This window comes from Salvelinus fontinalis, chromosome 6 (genome assembly GCF_029448725.1).
Source record: "Salvelinus fontinalis isolate EN_2023a chromosome 6, ASM2944872v1, whole genome shotgun sequence".
Taxonomy (NCBI): Eukaryota; Metazoa; Chordata; class Actinopteri; order Salmoniformes; family Salmonidae; genus Salvelinus; species Salvelinus fontinalis.
In genome coordinates, this window is record NC_074670.1 from 36,722,770 (window position 1) to 36,741,553 (window position 18,784).

The 18,784-nt window shown below is 44.4% G+C and overlaps 1 protein-coding gene across 1 annotated transcript in view; it reads right to left on the reverse strand.

The window, feature by feature from the left end:
• Positions 1 to 17,109: 17,109 nt before the first annotated feature.
• LOC129857773 (R-spondin-2-like) overlaps positions 17,110 to 18,784 on the reverse strand; it is a 73,557-nt gene continuing 71,882 nt past the window's right edge. Inside the window, exon 5 of the mRNA XM_055926325.1 lies at positions 17,110 to 18,481. Coding sequence (XP_055782300.1) covers positions 18,366 to 18,481 — 116 coding nt within the window. The 3' untranslated portion in view covers positions 17,110 to 18,365. The remainder of the gene's footprint in view (positions 18,482 to 18,784) is intronic.

The window sequence follows — 18,784 nt, forward strand, 5'->3', positions numbered from 1 at the left end:
CATTGAATAGATCATTTTGCATGCGACGGCTCACACGATGAAACAATGTTTCGAAGTTGTGAAGAGTATGACAGTTTCACCGAGAATCAACTCCACAGTTTTGATCAGCAAGCTATGTGCATGTAGTTATTATGCAAATTGTAGACAATTGTACTTACTCTTTTGCACACGTGTGCCAAAACACGTGGAATATGCTTAAATGAATAAGAAATTCAAATCTGGTGTGAACAAGAAACTAATTGTTCAGAGATTTGAACTTGTTGTTTTGAAAAAAATAATTATCATTCGAGAATTGAGCCAAAGCGATTGAGAAAAACTGTAATATAAAGTTTGTCCCCCCTTTGCGGCTATAACAGCCTCCACTCTTCTGGGAAGGCTTTCCACTAGATGTCGGAACATTGCTGCGGGGACTTGCTTCCATTCAGCCACAAGAGCATTAGTGAGGTCTGGCACAGATTTTGGGCGATTAGGCCTGGCTCGCAGTCGGCGTTCCAATTCATCCCAAAGGGGTTCGATGGGGTTGAGGTCAGGGCTCTGTACAGGCCAGTCAAGTTCTTCCACACCAATCTCTGCAAACCATTTGTGCACGGAGGCATTGTCATGCTGAAACAGGAAAGGGCCTTCCCCAAACTGTTGCCACAAAGTTGGAAGCACAGAATCGCCTAGAATGTCTGTATGCTGTAGATTTCAGATTTCCCTTGACTGGAACTAAGGGGCCTAGCCCAACCATGAAAAACAGCTCCAAATCAAATCAAATCAAGTTTATTTTATATAGCCCTTCGTACATCAGCTAATATCTCGAAGTGATGTACAGAAACCCAGCCCAAAACCCCAAACAGCAAGCAATGCAGGTGTAGAAGCACGGTGGCTAGGAAAAACTCCCTAGAAAGGCCAAAACCTAGGAAGAAACCTAGAGAGGAACCAGGCTATGAGGGGTGGCCAGTCCTCTTCTGGCTGTGCCGGGTGGAGATTATAACAGAACATGGCCAAGATGTTCAAAATGTTCATAAGTGACAAGCATGGTCAAATAATAATCAGGAATAAATGTCAGTTGGCTTTTCATAGCCGATCATTAAGAGTTGAAAACAGCAGGTCTGGGACAGGTAGGGGTTCCATAACCGCAGGCGGCAGAACATGTGAAACTGGAATAGCAGCAAGGCCAGGTGGACTGGGGACAGCAAGGAGTCATCATGCCCGGTAGTCCTGACGTATGGTCCTAGGGCTCAGGTCCTCCGAGAGAGAGAAAGAAAGAGAGAAGGAGAGAATTAGAGAGAGCCAAGATTTTCAAAATAGTCATAAATGGCAAGCATGGTCAAATAATAATCAGGAATAAATGTCAGTTGGCTTTTCATAGCCGATCATTAAGAGTTGAAAGCAGCAGGTCTGGGAGAGGTAGGGGTTCCATAACCGCAGGCAGAACAGTTGAAACTGGAACAGCAGCAAGGCCAGGTGGACTGGGGACAGCAAGGAGTCATCATGCCCGGTAGTCCTGACGTATGTTCCTAGGGCTCAGGTTCTCCGAGAGAGAGAAAGAAAGAGAGAAGGAGAGAATTAGAGAGAGCACACTTAAATTCACACAGGACACTGGATAAGACAGGAGAAGTACTCCAGATATAACCAACTGACCCTAGCCCCCCGACACATAAACTACTGCAGCATAAATACTGGAGGCTGAGACAGGAGGGGTCAGGAGACACTGTGGCCCCGTCCGATGATACCCCCGGACAGGGCCAAACAGGAAGGATATAACCCCACCCACTTTCTCAAAGCACAGCCCCCGCACCACTAGAGGGATATCTTCAACCACCAACTTACAATCCTGAGACAAGGCCGAGTATAGCCCACAAAGATCTCCACCACAGCACAAACCAAGGGGGGGCGCCAACCCAGACAGGAAGATCACATCAGTAACTCAACCCACTCAAGTGACGCACCCCTCCTAGGGAGGGCATAAAAGAGCACCAGTAAGCCAGTGACTCAGCCCCTGTAATAGGGTTAGAGGCAGAGAATCCCAGTGGAGAGAGGGGAACCGGCCAGGCAGAGACAGCAAGGGCGGTTCGTTGCTCCAGAGCCTTTTCCGTTCACCAGACCATTATTCCTCCTCCACCAAACTTTACATTTGGCACTATGCATTCGGGCAGGTAGCGTTATCATGGCATCTGCCAAACCCAGAATCGTCCTTCCAACTGCCAGATGGTGAAGCGTGATTCATCACTCCAGAGAACTCATTTCCACTCCAGAGTCCAATGGCGGCGAGCTTTACACCACTGCAGCCAACGTTTGGCATTGCGCATGGTGATCAAGCTTGTGTATGGCTGCTCGGCCATGGAAACCCATTTCATGAAGCTCCCGACGAACAGTTCTTGTGCTGACGTTGCTTCCAGAGGCAGTTTGGAACTCGGTAGTGAGTGTTGCAACCGAGGACAGAGGATTTTTACACGCTACGCGCTTTGGCACTCAGCGGTCCCATTCTGTGAGCTTGTGTGGCCTACCACTTCGCAGCGGAGCCCTTGTTGCTCCTCGACATTTCCACATCACAATAACAGCACTTACAGTTGACCAGGGCACCTCTAGCAGGGTAGAAATTTGACGAACTGACTTGTTGGCGCCACGTTGAAAGTCACTGAGCTCTTCAGTACGGGCCATTCTACTGCCAATGTTTGTCTATCAATTGTATACACCTGTCAGCAACGGTGGGGCGGAAAATAGCCAAATCCACTAATTTGAAGAGGTGTCCACATACTTTTGTCAATGTAGCGTAAGTAAAACATTACATTTCACATCTGCATTCTTACAGTGTACAGATTTTAGTCCCAGAAACTCAGGGTTTGATTAAGTAAAGACCAATAGAGAGGCATATGTGAACGGTGCACATCAGAGCAGGAGAGTGTAGAATGCTGAAGGCTGTGAAAAGCGAGCCACTCAAACCTTCCTCTCGAAACCAATGTCTCCGGCTCCCTCCGTGGCCTCTGACCTCAGAAGTATTCCCAGACCTCAGAAGAACCTTCATTTACGTGACCTAACTCCGTGCCTGCCCGAATACGCTCTCCTCTCCCTAAAGTCACTGGGTGTCGCCTCCCATCAGAGAGAGACGAGAGTGAGGAAAGATGAGTTTCCACATGAAGAACGAAACTGTCTGGCCAAATCCACTTTTCCCCCCATATTAAAATGGATATTTCCGAGCTGTCAGAGGGCCTGGGTTTTGAGTGTCTCTCCAGTGAAAGAGGACTTCGTTTCACCGTAGGTTCTCTCAGTCCCTCGCAACTCCCTCCCTCTCATAACATGTGGGCAGCGGGTTCCCCATGGATCACAAACCATGGGGAACCCGCTGGGCTGGCAAGCGGCTCCCTTTTCACTTAGCGGCACGCACTAATTTACTGAGACCCGACACTGCTCCGTGTCCGCGGTGCGATTCCCACGTTCCAGCTGAGAAAATATATCATTAGTCCCTTACCATGTAATAGTTGCCACGTTACGTTATAAAAGCTGGGTGACAAGCAACATGGATGAAATAGGAGCGATTTTCCAATGTGCCTCATTTTGACAGCATGTTGGACGAAATGGGTGGGCGAGAAACCAACGAAAGAAGGACATCACATGGTGTTGATAAAGCCATGTTGCGCACTAAATGCTCCTGCGTGGCTGCAAGACAAGACTCATCATTTCCATTGTGAATGTCTCCATAATGTAATGCGAGTGCTCGTGTACGCCTTTACGAGTCTGTTTTCAGAGTTATTTTGATGACTTAACTTTGCGAGCAAATGAAAGATTTCAGGCTAATTCTAGTCTAGTAGGTAGGCTAGGCTTCCAGTAGTAAACGAACGAGATGTAGACAGAGGATGGGGATTCCACAACAAGCTATTTCCACCACTAGAGAGACATTGAGTGAGTATAGGACGTTTATTGGCTTGTCTGAGGTTAAGCCTCTTACTTTACAGCATCGTTTTGTAGACATGGTTCTTAGGCACTTTAGGAGTGAAACGGTTTAATACTTGGGTTCACTGACAGCTAAAATAAGAACAGGTGTGTGTGTGTAATTCCCTTGGGTAGATAGATAGCTGAACAAACTTGAGAGCTGCTGTGAAGACCCTGTTTTGGCATGAGCACCACAGCTCTGAGAGGTTTCCACTTCATCAACGTTTTCACCACTTCAACTGTAATCTACAACTGAGAAGGCCACGGCGCACAGCAACCTCCTCTAAACAACCACCCCGCAGTGCCACACTAAATGGCTAAATTTATCTGCCTCCATCAAGAAGGGAAGATATAAAACAGTTGAGCCTGACGACGTTAGCCCGTCGGGGGTTAATTAGGCAGTGCAGGACCAGGGTTGGGGAAGCTACACTCAAAATATAGTTTACCAAGCTACCAATTACTTCAGACTGGAAGAGGTTAATCTACACTAAAGCTACCCATGAGAAAAATATTGTTTACTCAACTAAAGCTACTTTTACTTCATGAAAAATAAAATCATATAGAATTCTGAAATGTCATAGAGTACAAATTGCAAGAACAGATCACTCTGTAGTTAGATGTTAATAGAATGTGTAATTTATCCCATTAAACACAAAAACAATGTTTCAAGTGAGAATTAGGCAGGTCTGATGCCTGAAAAGGAAAGCAAATGTTTGTATTGCTCCAGTAGTTAGCTACACGCTACATGGCAAGAAAGTAATTAACTACTGAAAACACTACCAATGTTTGAATTTAGTTCAACTACTGTACCACCAAGCTACTGCAACATGTAGTTAAATGATTAGTTGAACTGCATGTAGTTAGTTCACTACTCCCCAAACACTGCACAGGACATAGTAAATAAGAGACCGACACAACTTGTGTAACTGGATGGATCCACATGGTGGCCATGATGTGACCAGCTCCTCTCACATACCTCACCCTCCCTCTTCCATGCTCAGAGACCCCTGCTTAGATGGCTGTGTTGTGTCTACACACTGTTCATCCCTCGAGCTTGGATTGTGTGGATGCTAAAGATGCGTTCAAGTTCGGCCGTGTCCCTTTAGGGCTCAATTATGCGCCATAGGAAGCCATTTTCAACAACAAAAAATATTTTCCTTCTTTTCCCAATCACAAGTGCACAAGGCATTCATGTGGCAGCAATTTGGCCGGCTGACACTCAGTGGAGAGCAAGTCTGACCCCCTCTCTACCCCCTCCAAACCCCCCGACACCCTCTCAAAAGCCACATCTATAGGGCAGGAACCAGCAAAGCACTAACTGGCAGCCCCAGCCCATTAAAGGAGGGCCGTCTGGTGTGTGCGCAGGTCCTAACAAGAGGCTCTGGGCAAGCTGTTCCTAACCAGTACAGCCGCCTCCTCGGTAATGAGCATGGCAGCCTATTGTAACAGTATTAAACCAGAAACATGTCACCCTGCTCAGTACCTCAGTAACTCTATTTATCACCATTCATACAGTCTCACATGGCTTTTTTAATGGATGCTCCAAACAAGCATCCATGTTACTTAGCACATCATTCAAAAACGGAATAAAATCAGCATGCTCTCCTTATGTGATCCCTCATCCACGTTCATTCATATATCTTTTATCGGGGTTAATGCGATCATAAAAAAAGGTCTTGAATTAAAACAAAATCCATACACGCATTTTTATTGCATCCTCATATTATAAAAGAAAGGAGAGCAGTTCCACATTTTGCTTCCTCAGTAGTAGAAAACCGGTTTTGTTAGTGCAAGTGCTCCCGTTAACTAGTTTCATTGCCACCGAATGAGAGAGCCCTTTGACTCGGAGCAGAAGACATCATCCGCTTACAAGGTCTCACAATAAAAGCCATGCGTGCCGCAATAAGCTCTGCTTTGTTTCCAATACATCCACGTTAAAACATTTATTAGACTAATTACACCGGTCTCCCATTGAATTCTCTTCCTGTGTTACAGATGCCTTGGCAGAGTTCCCATGTCACAATGTCTTTTTATCCGTGGCTGTGCACATTGCCAGAGGAAGGAGGGAAAGAAGCACATTAATCTACAATGTGAATTATGGAGAGAAGTTCCCCCTAGTTGCCCTTTGTTCACCTTCACTCTGATGTGACGTCACCCACCATAAGTGACATACTGTAGCTAATAGGTCAGCTTGGGTGTCACTATATTAAATGTCACTGTATTTGAGGAAATACAGTATACCATACGTGCGTGTATGCATGCATGTGTGTGAGTGAAAGTGTGACCTTTGTACCAAGGAAGAGGCTGCTTCAACCAATGAAAAAACACAGTGAGGGAAAAAAGTATTTGATCCCCTGCTGATTTTGTACGTTTGCCCACTGACAAAGAAATGATCAGTCTATAATTTTAATGGTAGGTTTATTTGAACAGTGAGAGAAAGAATAACAACAAAAAAATCCAGAAAAACTGTCCATGTCAAAAAAATTATAAATTGATTTGCATTTTAATGAGGGAAGTAAGTATTTGACAAAACATGACTTAGTACTTGGTGGCAAAACCCTTGTTGGCAATCACAGAGGTCAGACGTTTCTTGTAGTTGGCCACCAGGTTTGCACACATCTCAGGAGGGATTTTGTCCCACTCCTCTTTGCAGATCTTCTCCAAGTCATTAAGGTTTTGAGGCTGACGTTTGGCAACTCGAACCTTCAGCTCCCTCAACAGATTTTCTATGGGATTAAGGTCTGGAGACTGGCTATGCCACTCCAGGACCTTAATGTGCTTCTTCTTGAATGTGCCACTCCTTGAATGTGCCACTCCTTAATGTGCCACTCCTTTGTTGCCTTGGCCGTGTGTTTTGGGTCATTTTTATGCTGGAATACCCATCCACGAATATCCATGAGGGAAGGAGGTTCTCAACCAAGATTTGACGGTACATGGCCCCATCCATCGTCCCTTTGATGCAGTGAAGTTGTCCTGTCTTTTAGCAGAAAAACAACCCCAAAGCATAATGTTTCAACCTCCATGTTTGACGGTGGGGATGGTGTTCTTGGGGTCATAGGCAGCATTCCTCCTCCTCCAAACACGGCGAGTTGAGTTGATGCCAAAGAGCTCCATTTTGGTCTCATCTGACCACAACACTTTCACCCAGTTGTCCTCTGAATCATTCAGATGTTCATAGGCAAACTTCAGACGGGCATGTATATGTTCTTTCTTGAGCAGGGGGACCTTGCGGGCGCTGCAGGATTTCAGTCCTTCACGGCGTAGTGTGTTACCAATTGTTTTCTTGGTGACTATGGTCCCAGCTGCCTTGAGATCATTGACAAGATCCTCCCGTGTAGTTCTGGGCTGATTCCTTACCGTTCTCATGATCATTGCAACTCCACGAGGTGAGATCTTGCATGGAGCCCCAGGCCGAGGGAGATTGACAGTTCTTTTGTGTTTCTTCCATTTGCGAATAATCGCACCAACTGTTGTCACCTTCTCACCAAGCTGCTTGGCGATGGTCTTGTAGCCCATTCCTGCCTTGTGTAGGTCTACAATCTTGTCCCTGACATCCTTGGAGAGCTCTTTGGTCTTGGCCATGGTGGAGAGTTTGGAATCTGATTGATTGATTGCTTCTGTGGACAGGTGTCTTTAATACAGGTAACAAACTGAGATTAGGAGCACTCCCTTTAAGAGTGTGCTCCTAATCTCAGTTCGTTACCTGTATAAAAGACACCTGGGAGCCAGAAATCTTTCTGATTGAGAGGGGGTCAAATACTTATTTCCCTCATTAAAATGCAAATCAATTTATAACATTTTTGACATGCGTTTCTCTGGATTTTTGTTGTTGTTATTCTGTCTCTCACTGTTGAAATAAACCTACCATTAAAATTATAGACTGATCATTCCTTTGTCAGTGGGCAAATGTACAAAATCAGCAGGGGATCAAATACTTTTTTCCCTCACTGTAGATGAGAGCGGAATAACCCCACCCCCTCTTCCAAGATTACTTTGACTTGCAAATCCTTTAATGCAGGGATCATCAACTATATGTAGATTCAGTCGCGGGTCAATTTTTTTCTTGAGCTGATGGTTGGGGGGCGGGTCATAATTACAAATAATATAATGTATAGACTGCAATTTGACTGCAATAAGCTGTTGACTAAAATAATTTCAAATAATTTCAAACCTTGCTTACATTTGTATACGATCACCATTACGGTCACTATTATGCATGGGAATACAGATTTCCAAGTTTTTTATCACTTGGATCTGGGTCTTTTATGTCCAACAATGAAAATCATAAATCATAAAAAATATATATATTTTTGGGCTCAGAAAACTTGGGGGGCCATATAAAACCACCTGTGGGCCAAATTTGTCCCTTGGGCCGCCAGTTGGGGAGCCCTGCTCTAATGGTTAGCAGTTTGCAAATTCTCCAGAAAACGAAATAATCCCTGGAGATATGTATTCCTGGTAGCAAGACCTCATGCCTCAAGATGACATATTCTAATGAGACCATGTTGGATGTGAGGAGTAACTGTCACAGGTGTGACTGATGGCCCCTTTTCATTCAGCTAATGCAGCAAACATTTTCATTGAAGAATTGAACTGATTATGTGACTTCAATGTGTATAAAAACCTACTCTTTTGGTGTTCTAGGTGGCTGTCCACAGGAAGTGAATGCAGTACACAGGTAGGGCAGGTGCTTGTGTGCAGAGAGCTAATGAGGGGGGGGTCCTTGTGTGCAGAGAGATAATGGCGGGTCCCTGAGTGCAGAGAGGTAATGGCGTCATTTGCTTAGTGCACATGGATAATGGAGTTGTTTGAGCTATGGAGAACTTTAGAATTTGGACGCCTGCCTCCTGGGCTGCATCACTTCCTGTTCCCCTTTGTGTTTGGTTTGGTAATTTCGTTATTTTAAACTATGCATTGGCTAAAAGCAAAACTGCGGAATGTACCCTACCTGAGCCACATGCTCTATTAAATATTCTGTGTTTTAAAACATTTTTAAACATTTTTTTTACGTTGTTTGGCCTGTACTTCACTCTGCCTGCTCAACCCAAATCCAAAAGAACCTCACTTTTCCAACAGTTGACATACCTTTAGCAGACTGTTTGTCTAGAACTCATTACTGGTGGACTCAGGTCTTGAAACGGTTGACAGTTTGAGCCGTGTTACCCAGTTGTGTTGTGCCCACAACCATGAGGTAATTCAGCCCTGCATTGACCTAGTGCTTTGTCGAATCTCTTGATAGCCTGTTGGTGATTTACATCGTCAATGATTTGCTCCCACCTTCTAGAACCGTTTTGAGTTGTTTCAGGGAGAGAAACTTTTCGTCAATTTGGGTAGTGAATGGCTGTATCGAACAATTCCCCACAATACACACAAATCTAAAGGAATGGAATTAAGAAATATATCAATATTAGGACGAGCAATGTCAAAGTGGCATTGACTAAAATACAGTATATGCATATGAGATGAGTAAAGCAGTATGTAAACATTATTAATAGGATCTGCCCCTTTTTTCAATTTTCGCCTAAAATAACATACCCAAATCTAACTGCCTGTAGCTCAGGATTTGAAGCAAGGATATGCATATTATTGATACCATTTGAAAGGAAACACTTTGAAGTTTGTGGAAATGTGAAATTAATGTAGGATAATATAACACATTAGATATGGTAAAAGATAATACAAAGAAAAAACGTACATTTTATTTTTTTAATTTTTTTGTACCATCATCTTTGAAATGCAAGAGAAAGGCCATAATGTATTATTCTAGCTCAGGCACAATTTTGACTTTGGCCACTTGATGGCAGCAGTGTATGGGCAAAGTTTTAGACTGATCCAATGAACCATTGCATATCTGTTCAAAATATTGTATCAAGACTGCCCAAATGTATCTAATTGGTTCATTAATAAATGTTATTAATAATAATAAAAGTTCAAAAAAAAATAGCATGTAATTCTTTCACTGTAATAGCTACTGTAAATTGAACAGTGCAGCTAGACAAGTTTAAATTCTTGTTAATCTATGTCCTGGGAAATGATCATGTTACTTCCAATCTCCTGCTAATCACATTAGCCTACGTTAGCTTAACCGTCCCGTGGGGGTACACCGATCCTGTAGAGGTCTCCAGGACACCTACACCACCCAATGTCACAGGAAGGCCAAAAAAATAATCAAGGACATCAACCACTCGAGCCATGGCCTGTTCACCCCGCTATCCTCCAGAAGCCCAGGTCAGTACAGGTTGGGGTCGAGAGACTGAAAAACAGCTTCTATCTCAAGGCCATCAGACAGTCAAATAGCCATCACTAGCCGGCAACCACCCGGTTACTCAACCCTGTACCTTATATACATAGACATGGAATCACTGGCCAGTTTAATAATGGAAAACTAGTCACTTTAACACTCCAATATTTGTGGTCAAGTTGCATATAAATGTTTGTTGTTCCTACTATCCTTCTGACCTCTTGTCAGGTCGGCCTTACCAAAGAGGTTTCTAACCTCGGGTCTTTCATGGTTAAATATAGGTCCAAGAATGATCACAGGGAAACAGAACCTGTACCAAACAGTTAAGACTTTGAGCCTACCTCTTTCCAGCCTAGAATTTCCACTAGCGTACCACACAGCGGAATAGAGATCCACATAGGAAAAAGCTTGTCTACAGGCTCAACAAACAGCCATTCTAGAGGCAACTTGATTTTCCTTGATTTTCCAAGCACAGCCCCACTCTGCTTAATTTGTTCACCAACAGGGAGATAGGGCTGTTGTCCAGGGTGGCATGTGTGCTATTGTATTATGTTAGGCATGGATGGATCGCAGCTCACCGTTATAATGACCACTAAGTTCGTTAATGGCATGGCATTTAATTTAGTGAAAAAAAAGTTATAGAAAACATATTCTGAGATTCAGTGGCATTGTCACACGAACAGATGCGTGACACGGACATAGGCCAGAGAGGTCAAGGCATTGTTGTGTTCACACATTGTAATCAGCTGCCAGTTGCTGTGGCATATGTGTGATCTATCTGATTGTGAGTGGATGTCAATGGCGTATGTGTGTGGGCACTAGTAAACCCATGGTCTCCATAAGCTTGTTAGATTGGGGCTTAACCCCCACCACAGAGACTGGAGCCTGCCTGCTAGACTCCCACTCTCATAGACAGACCTCAGAGCAGCCAACCATTGCAGGGGGTTGAGCGGTACACTGCCATGCTTCGCGCCCAGACAGATGCCTGCTGTACACCCCCGTACCAGCACAACCGCTGCCAAGCCGAGCCACACAGGGAGACAGACAATGCAGGCTGAGAGCTAGGTCCGGCAGCTGTCTCGCGCACACACACGCGGGAATGCACAAACAGGCACACACACACACACACACACACACACACACACACACACACACACACACACACACACACACACACACACACACACACACACACACACACACAGACCATGTGGTTTATTTTATTTCACACAATGCATACAAGCCAGGCAGGCAACAGCAATTAAATGTCTGTCTCATTGGTTTGCTCCAGTATACTGGCTCTATAAATCTCCACGGTAGCGTTTTAAAGTGAGGATATTTCCACGCAGGGCGGCAAACTGAGGATCCCACAGGATGCTACCATTGTTAGTCATTTGATTAGCAGACACTCTTCGCTTGATGCTTTACAAAACCTGCTAAATGCTACTGGCGGTCCTGCTGAAGCACTTTAGTGAGGATTTGATAGTACAGCCTGAATATACATTTTATGCATTTTATATTCTCTGCTCCAATGTATTAATTGCTTATTCCTCCACTCTCCCAGAGAATAAGTACATGCTATTGATTTATATTCCAGAAAATCTACTGTATGTTTGTTTGGTAATTTGAGACTTGGTAGATGGATTTGTTCAGCCTACTGTAAATACAAATGACTGTCATAATTAGATGACCACCTTCACACACACACACACACACACACACACACACACACACACACACACACACACACACACACACACACACACACACACACACACACCAGAGGGATGTAGCTTGTACATGTACTGAAATATCGCCTGTTCTGTTCACACACACACTTATAGATTAAAGATTACAAGCATCTGCAATCTTTCCCTGTTCTAGAAGCAGAGGAACTATACTGCCTTGCGATAACCAGTGCCTTGAGATAATTATTAATTGAATTATTAATTTAAATGTATTGTTGTGGATAATGTGCAGTTATATGGATTGCGCTGTCTGTCAGGCTACCTCCCATTAGTCATTACTTTCATACAATTGATCAATTTAAACAACAATAAGTCCTGAGTGTGAACTAGTGGCTCAACCACAGATCACACTTCACACCCAGGCCTGGGAACCATTGACATGAGGTCACGACCTCCCCTATGGTTAGTTGATTAAACCCATTTCTGAGACACACCGCACAATGCAGCCAATAAAAGCTGGCGCTGGCTGCTGAGGAGGAATGACGGGCAGGCGGGAGTCTGAGGGGGGCTGATGGAGTGGAGAGTGTTCTATGGCTGGCTCCATGGCTCCAGACAACAGAGGAGTCAGGAGAGACAGCAGCCATGACACCCTGCTGCAGCCTGGCCTGGTTCCAGCCCAGACCAGACCAGACCCACACCTACCACCTCTAAGAGGAGACCCCCATCGCTGGCTGGAAGCAGGAAACAACAGGCTCCTTATTGTGGTGTGTGTGTGTGTGTGTGTGTGTGTGTGGTGTGACTGGATGAAGATTTCCACTCAAGATCCTCCAAGTCGAGGCAGAGGTTGACTATGAAGCATGGCGCTGCATAATCCCCCTCTCAATGAAGGCATGGGGGAAGGTGGGGCGAGCATTCCAGGACAATGAGACCCCATTACCCCCTACTTTACTTCTACCCTCCTAACCACCCTTAACCCCTCTCACCATGAATGCAGGACTCTTGGCGCTAATGCCCAAATGGCCCCCCTGGAACCTGTGCTCCCCTACATGATAGCGGACAGCCCCTTCTTCAGGGGCCACTTGTGTCAGCTCCGTGGAACAGACATGGCCCTTTTGGGCCATTATATCCAACATGAGTGGTCTTAATATGGTTTAATAAGAGCTGTTTTTGATTAATTCTCCCTTGAAACCAGTGGTAATGCGGCTACTAGGCACATATAAAAAGTCAATGAATGGAGAAGGGCTGCCAAAAAAAGGGGGGAAAATAGTAGTCTTCGTGGACGTCCTTACCAGCTGGCTCCCGAGCTAAATACAGTTAGTTATGCCCATGGCTCTCTGTCTGCCAGTAAGGGGAATTGTTTGCTCCGCTAGGTAATCACTAATGTTTTTTAAGTGCACAGTATGATTCAGCTGGGGTCATAAAGACCATGTGTGTCACATCCTGAATGGAAGGACAGGGTCCCTGTGCTTATTTCCCTCAGGTGAAGGTAGGTGGAGGTAAGGGGAAATGGTTGTGTGTTTTCATTGTTTGGGCCTCACTGTTGATTTATTGAACTTGAGAAGAAAGCAACACTCTCTGCATGGTGCTGCTGGTGGTGGTACACCATCAGTAAAATTAGTCATTGGAAAGGAGAAGAGGAATGTTTGGTGAAACAGACCGAAAACGACTGCCAAAGCCCCTAAGGAAACCTCATACCAGGTCAGGAATATAATATAGATTTGCCCTTCTGGGGAGTGTACTATGGAAAGCCATGGCCCCATTTCTGCACCTGTTGAAATGTAACCAAAGAAACACAGCCCAAGAAAATAAGTCATATATATCCCCCTACTTGACAAAGTCGAAGTCTGGACATCATAAGTATCCCCCTGCTTGACAAAGTCGAAGGCTGGACATCATAAATATCCCCCTGCTTGACAAAGTCGAAGTCTGGACATCATAAATATCCCCCTGCTTGACAAAGTCGAAGGCTGGCCATTTGAAAGAATCAAACAGAACATGATGATGCGCAATGTAAACAGGAAACAATTGACTTCAGTAAGAGTCATTAGGTTGGTCCATCTCTCTCCGGCAGTGGGGACAGATATAAGAGGTCTGACAGCTATAATCATGAGCACTGCCTAAGATAGCAACCTTCAAAGCCTCTCTTCAGCTGCACACAGGCAGAACACACCAGCATTAGCTATGGATTCCCATTACCGGGCCTGGTCCCTTTCAATTTCCCATCCGATTTGTCTCCCAAGAACGTAGAGAGAGGGTCACAGACAATTACCTTTTATTTACATATTTATTTATGCCTGTAATAAATGTGTTACTTAGCAACTTTTTCTTAACGAAGCCAATCTGCTTTTCAAAAGGACGTGGATACCGGATACCATTTTGCAATTATGAGGGAATTTGTCCGAATTTGGTGGATGAAAGACATGCCATTTTTGCCTCCATTCTGTACCCCTGCATATGATAGCTGACATATGGTAAACTTGTAGAAAGTCTTAGACTGGTTTCATTGTACCTACTCTGTGCTGCCTGCAACAGGCTGTGCCAAGCGTCATCATAGCCCATGTGAACGCTAATCGTTCCAGATTTCCTTCAGCTCAAAGGGCAACCGATGCCCAGTTATATAGTTATTAAACACAGCAAATTATTTCAACGTTTATTGTCCCGGGCAATGTTATTAACCCACCGATGTCATAACTTCCACTTCTGCCATCTGGGGTTGGAGCGAATGTGTCACTCACGAAGTGCTGCACATTTGAAGTAGCTGAAGAGAGGGACTGCAATATATGTATGCTTAAAAAAAACTTAAAGGCGCTGCATGTTCAACAGAACATCTACATTGGCCGTGCAGCATTTATGGTGATACGGCCTCTGCAGAAGTCAGGGCCTTCGTACCGCTTGCGCTTCGCAGAGCTGTTGAGCAGAGCTGTTGAGCAGAGCTGTTGAGCAGAGCTGTTGAGCAGAGCTGTTGAGCAGAGCTGTTGTGAAGGAAAGCTGTCAAGGAAGTGAGTTTGTGTTCATACAGGACCTCCCACCCCCACCTACCGTCAACCAATCATGTCAATTCGGAGCAATACGGAGCCCTCCATATTGTCACAGAATTAGGGAGGCGCACGGCGATGCAGTACAGATCTCAATTTGGCCTCTTCACGCCTCCGGAGGTTCTGCAATTGCATCAAAACCTCCATTCGGAGCATAAATGGGCTTTTACCTTTATTACCTCCAAGATACACAGTTCTTAAAGATAGAGTCACCAAATGTACAAAATGACATGATTTGGGCATTTTGGTGACCTGTCAAAACTCAATATTAGTATACAATTTAGGTGAATTATCCCTTTAACACTACTTCACTGTGTATTTACAGTATGGATCTCTAGTGTGCAGAGCCCACTGGGAAATTTCCTGTTTGTGGTTTCACTTGTTGGGCTTTTGAAGTGGGCTTTAATAGTAGGACTGAACTGAACTAATGAAAATGCACCCAGTCACATTAAAAGGGAGCGTCAGCCTCAACCACCTAACTATGTCCTTCAACCATACACACACACACACACACACACACACACACACACACACACACACACACACACACACACACACACACACACACACACACACACACACACACACACACACACACACAGTGAGAAACGCAGACGCTTCCTTTAAGCTGCCTCAAAGTTTACAGAAGTGGTTTCACTAATAAAAAGGGATTAGCAGGGCTACCTTCTGATGTCTGGGTGAACGTTGATGCACGAACCAACATTAAAGAAACCCTGAATGCAGTTTCTCACCGACGACACAAATACACCCAGAATGGATGACAGACAGAGGAATAATTGGAAGCGGAAAGGTAAGGGAAACAAGACATTTAGAATGATGTATTGTGGGGATTCTCCAGTGTGCACTTGGTTTGCCCCCACTAGACATTGTGTAGTGTGTCAGTGGTGTTGGTGGTCTTCTCCTTAATGAATCCACTTCAGTGCAGTTAATTCCCAGTCTGAAGCAGTGACAGTCTGGCCCTGGGGATGACATCTGTAAATCGTTCATTAACTTTTAACCAGCAGCAGATGTCTTTTAAAACACTTAGTATTACTTTAACATTTCCATTGACTCACTGTTCTGCACTCTAGGCTTTATGGATATCTCTAATTTCTATAAGGCGCATCAAAGATGATATTCCCCTTTTATGACAATGAGTACCGGTACATTTCAAGGGGAAAGGTTAAGGGAAGTGTTAAGCTGTAAAAATGAAGAGTACGTCACGTATCCTTCTCCGTGCTCCTTTCCAACACCTGTGAAAGACCTTACTGTACGTCGAGGCCTTCGCCATTCCTAGCTGAGGCTACTGTTTCACTGTAAGAGGTTTGTCTCACTCCTTTTCAGAGAAGGCAACATGGGCGAACCGGGTATTATGGGTTATTTGAGCATCAACACCGTCGCCTCTTTCTCCCTGGAAAAAAATAATGTGTGACTTCAGAGGATTACTAGGAGCAGGAAGCCTGCGGTCGGTGTCTCCCAGGATGATATAGGACACAGCGCTGTTTCATTCGCTACTGTGTGTCCATAAGCTGTCTGGCAGATACGGCCTCACATTTTTTAAGGGGCAGTGATTATACAGTATGCATCACTAGGTTAATTAGCCATGACTGGCGTTAAACCTTTCTTGGCAAGCCAGCACATTTTGGATTTTTTATACTTATTTATTTGATGTTTTGAGACCCTGAAAATGAATGATCTGATGTGTGCTCAAATAAGGAGGGGGTGAATGGGTGTGTGTGTATATGTGCATGCTCACGTGTGTTTGTGTGTGTGTGTGTGTGTGTGTGTGTGTGTGTGTGTGTGTGTGTGTGTGTGTGTGAAGGAAGCACAGTAGGCAGTTGCATTGCCAAATCATGTGTAAGATAATGAGGGTGGAAATTAATGATACGGTGGCGACATCACAATGTGGCATTGCACCATCCGTGAGGACACGTCAAGTCAAGACGGCTTAAAGGCCGTTCACGGTGACGTCATGCTGTCACGGTCAATTGACCATATCGAATCTCCCTGGCTCGAAGGCAGCTTGTGTCATGCAGTGCACATTGCATGATTGATGTCACAAATGTTTTTCAAATTACATAATTATATACTAATGCGGGAGGGACAAGCTAAAGCTAGCTGTTCATGAACCGTAAGACTGAAAAGCTACATCAACAGTCACATGAAATGTATTTTAATCAAACACGTGACCGTATATTTGTCGAATCCTGAATACCAAACCTAGAGAATGTCAAACAAAGTACGCACTTTTATTTTGTCGTTTTTGAAACATTGAAATCAGTCGATGAGCTCAAATGAACACTCAAACTGTTTCGCATGACCAGACACAAACAAGAGGCTCTTTTAAAGATATCTGTATTGTGGGATTCAAATAATATTTCAGCACAGAGGAGTAACAGTACGAGACAAAATTGTCACCGAACACAAAAGTACAAAATAGAATCAATAAATAAATCATATATATACCATATAAATGTAATAGCTATGTGTTGGCTATGTTTTCTTATTTCGTTTTCAATCTTTTTGAATCTGTAGCTAGGTATTACATCCTTTTCTCTGAAACATTTAGAACGCTGAAGGAGTCAATACCGAAAATACAGTAATAGGTTTTATAATTAGATAAACTCATCAACCATATACACGTGAGTTTGTTGCCATGCTAAGTCGAACAACTAACACGTCTTTATCCACACCATACAGTTAGAGCATTGAAGCGGTTCTGGACGTAAACATTTTGTGCTGAGAATAAAATACATTTCAACTACGCATGGTATTTCTTAACATGACTCTCAAAAAATGTACACAATGAACAAAAAGGCCATACATGGAACACTCCGCCTCCAGTGGGGGAAAATAAGAGTTTGCTTTGAAATAGATACAGAAAAGTCTCAATTATTTCAAGATGTCACTTAATAGCCGTCACCCTTGTTGCTTCTGCCAAATCTCTCCTCTTGATCATCCTCTCATTCTATCTCTTCGCACGTTCTTCCTCGCTCCGTCAGAATCATCGTCTTGACGTCTTCCATTGCCCCCCATTGCTGGACCGTCGTCACTATTATCAACATCCATCTCATTCCTCATTCTCCTGCTCTTCCGCGTCCTCAGTCTGTCAGTTGGTGTGTGTCGGTCCCCTCGTTGGTTTGTTCTCCTCAGACGTACATGACGTGTGAGCAAAGGGAACGAGTGTTTCTATGAGTTCTATGATGTCACAGTGGGGGCAAAGGGGGGGGGGGGGCGGGCGGCGATTGGTACACTACGATGCGGTACGAGGGAAGCAGCAGAAGACAGAGAGAGACAGGGACAGAGGGCACATGTGTACTTTACTACAACCATAGACATGTGTAGGGTCATTAATATGGTGTAGTGTGACTGTGTGCTGGGGTGGGGCTGAGGGGTGAGGAGTGGAGGGTGGAGGTTTGTGGAGCAGCAGCTAGCAGCTTTGTGTTGTTAAGGTTCCAAGGGGTGTGGGGGGTGGGACTCAGTCCTCTACTGGCTAGAGCTCATGGAGGCCAGGTGGTCACTATGCTGGTTCTGGGCCTGGAACCGGAGCCTCTGCTTGTTGGACTTCTTTGGTTCTTTGGGTCGGTGCTTCCCTGATCCTCCTGAAGCAGAAAGACAAGAAGGAAAAGAGAGCCTATTAGAAGAGCAGTGCATCAATGTAAAAAAGGAACACAGTAAAAACCTTTATTCCATCCCTTTGGTGTCTCTAAAAACCAGCTAATGTATATATACCATATATCTTGGTATATATCTTTATTCAGCCCCATCACCTCTCTCTCTCTTTGGGGAAATTGCATAACACTCTTTCCGAACTGGAAAGGTCCTTGTTCACAAGCCCAGGGTTAATGTATCTTAATGTATCCCAGGTGTCATTGGTGTCACTGGTGTGGGCAAAGCATGTTGGG